The following is a 10,507-nucleotide window of genomic DNA, read 5'->3' as shown; positions in this document are numbered from 1 at the left end:
AGAGATGAAACACAACCCCATTGTGGAAACAGTCGACACAAGGGGAGTATCCCACAGATATGCAGTCTTGCATCAGGCTTTAAGCGCAGTCATGTCCAATAAACAAGGTCATATTTATTATGATTCAGCAGCTTAACTTGTGATTATTTTCTGTAACAGCGAGTGGATCCTCAAGTCACCTGGATCTATGCAGCAGGAAGGTTTCTGTGAAAACTCATGTGTTCGACAGTTTCTCAGTTCAAATTGCTGTGTCAGAGGGCAAATTCATACCTCACAGGATGCTGGTATTTGGATTGTGTATGAATGTGAGTTTGCATGTGTGTTTATCAGTCTGTTCATTGCCTATATATGTACCCGTCAGTCTGTGTACATTCCCAACCCTTTAAGTACTGCATATTGTTGGAATGAAACACACTCTGGCTCCCGCTTTTCGAGACCCAACTTTGAGGTTCACTAGCTGGCTGTCAGACAGGCATCTCGAGTGTCTCCAGCTGCACTGGCGTGTGTTTTCGGTGTGTGTGTGTGTGTGTGTGTGTGTGCGTGCGTGTGTGTGTGTGTGTGTGTTTGTGTGTGTGACACGTACTGCAGTTCCACGTCAGCTACTGCTGCAGCGAGCAGCTCCTCTTCTCTGTTCCAGCTGTTTGCCTGTTTGACTCCAGCAGTCTCTCCTTCGACATCGAAGATGTTCAGCTTTTTTACATGGATGTTTCATCGGTGCCAAAGCAGAGCCTGAAGAGAGAAGCTCTGACTAAGAGGAGTGATGCCTGCGTGGCTTATAGTTAACCAGTGGCCTCCTCAGTTTTTTATGCAAGAGAGATGGATGAGCTTTGATGTGTTGCGATGCAGATGGAGAGAATGATTGCAAGAAATGGAATTTCCTTCCCCTAAGTGGTTCATGTAGACAGACTATCAGTAACACTTTTCGCAATTCAGTACTTGGAAAGGGAATTGCCTGCAATGCAGGCCTTCCTTCATTATCTCATCGTTTAATACATGTCTAGGAAAAGAGAGAGAGGTATGCAGCAGTTTGAAATACTACCCCAACCTTTTCCTGGAAAGCAACATGATATAAATGCAGACAACTGCATTTATCATCAAACAGACTTATACAGTTATATGCTGCCAAAAGGCACATTTAAAACCTACATTGACTGGTGTGTACATTGGATCGCAATAAAAGAAGTGTGTAATTTCGGGGTAACGCTCATAACTTTTTAAGTGCTGTTGAATGTACTTTTGTGTCAGAGGATTTAATTGAGAGCACATTTAATGCTTTAATGAAATTACTGATCAACAATAAGCGTCAAAGCAAAGGGGACACTTTTTCATACTCGATCTGTTTTCCCCCTGAAAAGTTCAGATGAAAAAGCATAAAGCTTTGAATGTGTTAACATGTAACAGCACAGAAACCCCCCAGAGCACCTGCTTGTTCTAGTCTGGTCCTTGGAGGTTCAGTGAGCTTTACCAATGATTTGTCTGCAGAGGAGCAGTTTCCCCGCTAATAAGCTGGTCCCACGTCAAATTGTTATTAGCTTTCTCTGTGGCAATATGCAGCCAAAAGTGCAATCAATCACGACAGTACTGTTATTTCTGGCCTCTCTCCAAGGGCCTGGGGCAAAAAAAAGTGTGTGTAAATCAACTTTTTGACCAGCACCTTTCGTCAAAACATATTACAGCAGAGAAATGTATAATGTCAAGTGGAGTTCGCTCTCTTCAAAGTGGCAATAACTAATTGAACAGGATACAAATGATTAAGCTCCAACTGGATTTATTGTAACCATGTAAACAAAACTGATGCCATTAACAGCTACGACCTGTTACTTACCCCTCGTGTTACTTGATGCTTTTTTTCTGCTGATCTTTTTTAATATTATAAGTTTTTAACAATTATATGACACCAAATGTGGAAGCAAGTGGAGATGCAACTGTGGAATATTCCTTAAAGGAAGAGTTTGACATTTTTTGAAAGACTATTATATTCTCATGGAAAGGTAGGGAGTTGTTTTCAGTCTTTGTACTTAGCCTACCCAACTGGCTGATGGATATCGCTTCATTTTCAACAGACAAATCTAAGAGTGATATCAATCTCCTCATCAAACCACTTTGCCAGAAAGGATACATGAGCGTTTCCCCAAATGCCAAACTATTCACTTAATAATTCAATAGTTTTCATGAGGAACACGACGATTGACAGAGAGCATGGCCACAGTCAGTTACTTAGACATCTGCTTCAGATAAAGGATAAAAGAAGATATCAGTGTTTTAGATGTGAGTGTGTGCATGTGCGAGAGAATGGGATTAAATGTCCCTGGCAGCAGTTGTTGTTATTGTTGCAAGATGTCTCTTCTCCCGGGGCCAATGTGCTCATACATCACCGCTGTGTTGTGCACAAACATTGTTGCACAGAAATGCACATTGGCCAAACAAGTTTCTCTTGGTTCCCCTCAAAAGTTAACGTTTTAGAGACACAAGGTTTTTCGCCCCACAGTGACATCATTTCACTTTGACCTGTGAAATGTGTGAACAACAGGAAGTGGTCTAAACTGGGTTTTTTCAACAGCTGACTGTCAGTGTATACTTTCACCCTACTTGATTACACTGTGAATAATTATGAATGTCCAGTCTGATCACAGACCAGATGAAAATGTAATGTCAGGCTACAATAATTGAGACAAGCCCAGCAGATCTGGTGTCATCAATCACATATTAGTTTCTGTCTCGCTGACTGATCCATCTTGTAGGCAACTTTTCCACCTGAAACCGATCCATCTTCATCTCCCTCCTTTTCTCTTCCACCTCTCTGACTCAGAAGTACAGACTCATCCCGGACGCACATTTTTTCATGACTGTCGACAAATGGGATTCAACAGGAGCTGCAGGCAATGGAAAGAACATGAGCACTGCCAGGTAGGACACAAAATCCTCATGCGTACATCAGGAATAATCTACAGGTATTAAGCTTTGGATTCTTACCACATGTTTATCTTGCCAAAGCAGTCACATTTTATATAAAATATATACAGTATAAAACCCCAGTTGGTGTCACCATATATATATATATATATATATATATATATATATATATATATATATATATATATGGTGACACCAACTTGGGTTATTTAAGTTTACCACAGCGCCTGTGCCAATTATTTGTAAGGAGCCACGTGGCAAACATCTGCTTGAGATTCTCCACATGGAAAAGGAACTTTTGGCCAAGAGGAGCGCTCCACCTCTACAACTTGCTCGTTCCGCGCAGCGGAAGGATGCTCTGGGTTCGAACTCAGCTGGCAGTTGAATGACAGCGAAACCAGGGTTGTTTCCTTTATGTCCAAATATCTGTCCTTCAACTGCCTCCCAGAAAAACACGTGAATGCCTCTGCCTGATGGAAGCTTTCCAGATCCAAATGTTTTGTTCTTTTGTTTCCTCTTTTTGCAATGTTAGGTTTTTTGTTTGTTTTCCCTTGGCCCTCTAGACAGCCTTGGACATGGTTGTGTGTATTGGCTGAGGCCCTTGGTTCAACATTAAGGGACAGGTTCTCATGTGCTACAAACACTCAGTGTTGTTGACAGTACTCTTTGGAAGAGGTTATTTCACCTCCTCCTCCTCACCAAGAGGTTTTTGTCAAAAATTGTCAAGAGCAGTCTCATTTGCGCCATTTAATTTGATGATTTTTTCCCCCTGGTAATTTTATCACAACGATGATTCTGGCTCCAGCTCTCGACTACTTTTAAGTTGCTGTCTTTATTATCGTTCAGACTGCAGCTGCCATAGACAGATCTGCAGACTCATTTCTATTCCACACCTTAGGGAACAGGTGATAAGTTAGACTTGAACGTCGCGTCACATCACGGCCTCCCCACCTCTTCCATGTGATGAGAGCAATGGTGCAGAGAGGGAAAGCAGCAGTTTTAATTAGAGAGTGGTGTTTTTTTTTCTTCTTAGAGCAACTAGAAAATTGTTTTTTTTTGGCGGCTCACAAGCAGGCATCCAGCGCTGAAGTGGTGAAGTCAGAGGTTTGGACAGCTGGGCCTCAGGCTAGAGGGGGAGGATGTGGTGAGATTAGAAGAACCTGATGAACAGAAAACAGACTGTAGGAAGTCTTCCATCTCTTAATTTCCTTCATTTATCCCCCTTTTGCTTTCTGTGCGTTGATCCCTAAAGACAGAGACGTGGTGGTAGGGCCCCAACTCTCCTTCCCCTTTCTTGTTTCTGTTCCGGGAAAGACAAAAAGGCTGGAGTGCAGTGCTCAAGTGTTTTCCTTGGTGCTCACATCCATGGGAACATCAAACAAAAATTCCGATGGAGAACAAGAGACTCAACTTCGAATCCCCTTTGTGTCATCATAAAGTCATCTTGAACCGGGGGTTTTCCCGTAAGACAGCATGCTCTGCGCGGGTGTCCGCTTTTCTTAAGTTCGAGCGGTAACTCTTCCGCTCTTTGCCCCAGTGAGAGCCTTTGTTTTCGCCGTGCACACACACGGATGTGTGATGACTGGCAGGGTGACGGGGTGTTGTCTTTCTCATCTGTATTAATGTTAGAGTACAGTCTCGGGTGATCTCTGGGAAGAGTTGACGAATGGGGAGAGTGAATACGGATGCGCAGATGGGTCAGAGGGAAAGTTACGTTTATATAAAGGGGCCTTTGATGGCAAATGTTCCCACGCCTTTGCCTTCATTCTGATTCAGACGAGATCATCTTCACTTTCACCTTTTCACCCCAGCTGGGACTTGCATCTGACCAAAACTGTCAGTGAATCATTGATTGTCATTGATCAATACAAGTCCACGCGATTTTTCATTGGTTTCATCCCCAGTCTTTTCCAGACATGGTTCCACGTGGTCTGGAAAAGCAGCCTGATGTGAGGAGTGAGTAATGCTGACTAGACAGCAGTCTCTGCGTGGTGCAGCGGTGATTGTTCCACTGCACACACGCAAACACAAACACACAAACACACAGACACACACACACACACACACACACTGCTTCACTTCCCAAACGGCTACTTGCAGGTATTTTATAGGACTTTAAAACCTGAAGGCAACGCACCTATTTGATCCTCTAGTGTAACCTTCCTTGTGTAAAACGCTGAGCTCGTCTTGACTGGTCACACACAGTTGGCTCATAAATGTAAAGAAAACTAATAAAGAAGATTGGCTGGGTCACAGGCTCTGTGGCAAACCTTCTTTAGACATCCTGAAACTGCGCTCAGACTCACTGTAAATATTCCCGGGGAAGTTAACACAGCAGCATTGAGGTTTCACATCCACCGATTCTGATAGCTGACGATAATGAAAACGGCCCATGTTCTTGAAATCGGTGCCTTCAAACCGTTTGTCCTTGTGACCCCCCTTAATTTGGAAGGGTGCAGTGTTTGTGTGTGTTAGTTCCACTGAAGGGTGATTTCCCTTCTGGGTAAAATAGAATGTTAGATAAATGAAGAAGTAAAACTGCCAAGTATTTCACATGAAAACACAAAGATAAGAGAAATGTCTGAGGAGGAGTTTCAGATTGCCAACATGTTACTGCGTGTGAGGGCAAATCACACCGACAGAGTGAACAATACAGTGTCGTTTTTCTGTCGCCATTAAACTGTGCATGCAGTTTTAACATCATAATGACAAGTTTAAGCCCAAAAAAGTTGTCTATTTCTTTTTCAAACCATGTATCAAATGACTGTGCATGTGAAAGGGATAGATACAATGAGTGGACACGAACATCACACAAACTTGTTCCTGTTGTTGCTCTGCATGTGCTTTATATCTTAGAGAGGCAACAAGATCATCAACGCAAGTTTAAGCACTTGTTACAATATGGCCTTTAAACCATTCAACATTCATCAACAACACAGGTTGGAACAGGCGCGATAGTTTATAAGCGATTGATCCTCGTAAAATTAATGAACCACACCCATGGCTTTCAAGTCTCCTTTGCACAATCACAATGGCAGGGTGTTTGCTCCTCCGGCTCGTGTGCAGAATACACATCACATTTCAATTGCACTATTGTCCAGTTCTACTTCACAAAGTTTTGAGAGATTTCTGAAAGGGAATTCTCCCTACTGCCCTCCACTGGAAGGCGTTCCACTGCTTCCTCTATAAGTCATCGTCATAGTCGTTGTTGGCGAAGCTGTTGTCAGGGAGAGCATAGACAGATTTACTTTTCTTCTTCCTGCTCTTTGCCCGTGTTTGTGCATGTTGCTGATTCTCAGAGAAGGACAGGTAGGCGGCGATGCTGTTTCTGACACCATAGCTCACCCCGTTGTCACTGCAGCTGTCTGTGCTGACCAGCTGTCTCCTGAAATGAGATCGGAGAAGAACAGAGCATCTGAGCATTGCAATTGTCTTCTTCATATGTGCAAAAAGGATGCAATCGATGCCTCGGTTTTTTGTGTGTTCAATTCAAAATCCGCTGCAGTGACCAGGTGAAAAATAATCTGATTGAATATATAAATTAGAACTGTAGATAAAATCCATAGTTTGTGAAAATCTACTGTAAATTCGTACATCTGATCTTTGCTATTTCGACATCCACGGCAAGAATAAGGTGAAATAAGCTACTGACTGCCAGCATTGACATTGATTAAAGCTGGTAAAATATCACCACCACGCCCATATTGTACCTGTCTACTTTCTTCCAGTCAAAGTTGCGTCGCATGGCCACAGGCGGAGCGCAGTCTGCTTGTGGGGTCGTGCCCGACAGACAGGGGGAGGTTAATGCACAACAGAGGCCATCTGCTGAGTCTGAAAGAGGGAAAAGGAAGGGTTACTGTAATTCTGCTCTCAGGCAAATGTTCCGTTGCACAAATTGCGTTAAACACTCTCACACTCAGGTGCACACACAAACCACGCTTGTGAAAGGGCCGAGGATCCATATCGCACAGAAAAACCGCACTGCTACAAGAAATAATGCCAACCCTTTTCTTTTTTCACTTTGTATGCACCAGTGGTCATTATCAAGCATGCATGTTTTAGTTCACTTCCTGTTTTGTTCCAAAAATAGGGTCTGACTCACCAGGAAGTGTATATAAGATATATAATATTTATAATATTAAGAACATGATCAGTTATTTTCACTGCATCAGTATTGTGCGCTTGTATAAGCCTGTTTCTATCCTTACAAGTGGATCGACAATTTGTTTCCCTTTTGTATATTTTTAGGCCTATGTCTTTCTATTCAGCCACTGTATGTTATCAAAGTGTTTGCGCATCAACCCACCAGAGTAGTGGTTGATCATATCCTCAAGACACTGGAAAGTTAGGCGGGGGGAGATGTAGTACCAGCTGTTTTCCAGTCTGAAGATACGATAGTGCTGTATGATCCTGTGCTTCACAGAGAGTGAATACGTGCCTGAGGAATAAAGAAAAAGACACAACAGATTTAGTGAAACGAGCTTTGAATTATAACACCAAGCATGTTGTGGCCCGAGATCACCGCGATTTTGTAATTTTGGGCAAATGTTGGACTATTCTTGTCACTTTGGGAGTTTTAAAAAGACTTTTATTTGGCAATTTGCCATTACAAAAATAAAACGGGGGCGTTTTTCTCTCTCTCCTCTTTGGCAAAAAGCACATTTTCCGTGACTCAGATCTGGCTCAGTCTTGTCCGGCTTCTTCCCTCTTGCAGAAATCAGTCTGACAATTTCTGAAAGTCAAAATCTCTCCTAAATTAAAAAGCACTCTTACCTCTCTCCCTAGTGTTCTCCCGCACCAGAAATGAGCCCCCTCTGTTCGCAGGAAGAAGCAGCAGCTCTTCCGCCTTTTGCCTCTCCACCCCCTCGAACAGCCAACTGACACAATAAAAACATGTTCCGAGTTAGAATGTTTCCGATTTATATTAAAGATATACCCCTGAAATTGTAGCCTGCAACCCAAACATTGGGCTACTACAATTTACTCCCTTGAGACAGATGGTGAAAAAAATGCATTTGGTATTTGTTGCTGTTAGTGATTTAATGTGCGTTTGAACAAACCAACTAGCTCAAGTATAATTTGACTTACCCATGAAAGACTTTTGCCACATGGTTGTTTGGTACGTAGTTCTCCTTCCCTGTTTGGACAGAGCAAACTCTCCACCAATAAGCCCCCCTTAGAACCACAAAGAGGCAAAGAGGAATCAATAACTGACCTTTTGTGTGAGCGCTTCTCCAAACTGTGAGCTCAGGGCTGCACGTGTCCCTTCATTACTGTTTTTATTTCCTCATATTCATTTGTGATCTCCTGTATACAAAATGTGTTCGTCCCAATGTGAAAAACTGTCTTGTCTTTTAACCAAGAATGCAAAAACAGATCGTACTGTGCAAGGACTCTGAGCTTCTCTCCCATCCTGTAGATGGGCTCGCTGATCTGAGGAGACGGGTAGTCCTGGAGCACCACCACCATGACGTCTTCTGAACCTGCAAAGAACAATATTTACAGACCTCAATTTCTTTTTTTTTACTGGTCCTTGATACACTAATCATTAATTTATTTTTATTTAGTTTACTGTATTATGACATTTCTGATGCGGTCAGATTAAGATAGCTGTGCATTTTGCAATATGCAAATAAGTTTCTGGAAGCCAAGAGATCGGTGAACTTCGAATCACAGTTCAAATCACATTTTTTTTGAAAGTGGAAAATAGTTGTCAGCACTAGAGAAATCTTCCTCTTAAGCTCTTGCAAAGTACGTACACTGTTTTTTTTACCAACCATATTTTAAAAATGTTCAGCTCAATCAGGAAATTATCGGATGTAAACCACTTTCCATCACATTTCATAGTGTTCGGGATATTCTACGCTTTGTCTGAAATTTTCCCATTGAAATGAATGGACAGGGGAGGTGCAGCAGACCTGGGACCAGTCACTATACTAAAATTTCACATTCAAAAAATATTTCTACGGCAAAACTTTGTGAACATGGATTCACAAACTCAAAATACTATTGATGATATTACTGACCCTTATTTGACTACATACACTTACGCTACCGTTCACATTCTTCATCAGTTTGTTTCACTTTTCTAAACTCTGCATTCTACTTTAACTGCCTCTTCATACAAATTCACTTTCTTCAGAAAATGTTCTGGTGTTATTTAAAAATGTCAGGGAGGTCTTACTCTTTTGAGAGCTGACATGGTTTTGAGTGTCGATCTTGTCCCGGGCACACACACCTCTCATCATATTCCCCATCCTCCAGATGCACTCCAGCCTGAAGGGAGAGCAGAAAGAGAAAGAGATGTAAATCTGTTCAGTTTTTTCCACGCAGGTAACGACCTGTGCTTTTTTCATACCACTAAACTTCTCTCAGCTTCTGCACCACAACATTTACAACTTCCTTTTAAGCTCACATCTGAACATCTCTTGACTAACAGACTCATTGCAAAACAGGAACGCTGAGGCTACATGCCATTGAGTTTCCATTGCGGCATCTGATTCTGTTTACTCAGAACAGACAACATCTCAAAATCTCGCACTCGAATTGGAAGGTCATTTTACATAATGTACATTACGATTCATCAAAATTACCCATTTGGGAGCATGCGTTTCAACTGATCCTGCCTGTGACATATATGTTATCAAGCTACGTCGCATAGTGTACGGTTGACCGTAAAGGAGAAATAACATTTCCCTCTGTACAGAAGCTGGGGGTGGGTCAAAGCAGAGGCAGCAGATGTTGTAAGATGTAGACGCCTACCTGTTGGATTTGTAGTTCGCTTGCTGTGATGGCATCAAGTGTGGTGCGGGAGATGATGGCCCATACAGGGCATGGTGGCAGCGGTGTCTGGTCCTAGAGACGTGCCATGTTCGCACGGGTTCACAAGAATGACCTGTCACTGAGTGTGGCGACAGCTCTGCATCTGACTGCAAACTCACTTCCTGTATGTTGTAAATGAGGAAGCCAACATAGAGCAGATTATGAAAGAAGAGCGAACACAACAATTCACTGATGTTTTTAGAGTGGCTTCATATTTACTGTGCTACACACCATGATACATGTTACACATCCTCTCATCTACTGGTTGGTATGAAAGTGTTTTCCCTCAAACCTTTCCCCTCATAAATTAAAAAATAATAATAAAATGATTGAATGAAAATAACCATTAGTTGCAACCCCACAGTGCTTTAGAAAATACAAGCACCAGTACTTTGAGTCCTCATTGCCCATTGAGGACACTCGTCCGTATTTGGTGGCTGTATTTGACCATTTTAAACCATTTGTGTTGTACAGTAAAGCAACACTGAATTCCTCTGTCTTAACGGCTGTTAGAAAGGAAGCTGAGACAAAATATTAAAAACAGAAATTCTACAAGACTGGACCTGTCATTACATATTTAAACTCTTTTAGACAGATGGTCTGTTTTGCCCAACAGACGTCAACATGTCACTACTTTCATGTTTAGGAGGACACGCAGAGGTTTTATGTGATCCCATCCGACCAGTAATGAGCTTTAAAACTCATTTTGTAGTGTTATTATTTCCCATGGCTTCAAAGTCAGAAATACACTGATCTTTCTGTATAGAATCCT

At 42.1% G+C, this 10,507-nt stretch overlaps 1 protein-coding gene across 1 annotated transcript; it reads right to left on the bottom strand.

The window, feature by feature from the left end:
• Positions 1–5,729: 5,729 nt before the first annotated feature.
• Positions 5,730–9,841, bottom strand: sla1a (Src like adaptor 1a). Its single transcript, XM_035620156.2, has 8 exons — positions 9,676–9,841; positions 9,098–9,189; positions 8,297–8,396; positions 8,002–8,088; positions 7,687–7,790; positions 7,220–7,351; positions 6,624–6,744; positions 5,730–6,298 (listed from the first exon to the last, which is right to left on the bottom strand). Exons 1-8 carry the CDS (start codon positions 9,708–9,710, stop codon positions 6,097–6,099), a joined length of 873 nt encoding a protein of 290 aa, XP_035476049.1. The 5' UTR covers positions 9,711–9,841; the 3' UTR covers positions 5,730–6,096.
• Between the last annotated feature and the right edge of the window lie 666 nt (positions 9,842–10,507).

This window comes from Scophthalmus maximus, chromosome 22 (assembly GCF_022379125.1).
Source record: "Scophthalmus maximus strain ysfricsl-2021 chromosome 22, ASM2237912v1, whole genome shotgun sequence".
Lineage (NCBI taxonomy): Eukaryota > Metazoa > Chordata > Actinopteri > Pleuronectiformes > Scophthalmidae > Scophthalmus > Scophthalmus maximus.
Note: the sequence above shows the minus strand (reverse complement) of the source record. Positions and strands in the feature narration are given on the sequence as shown.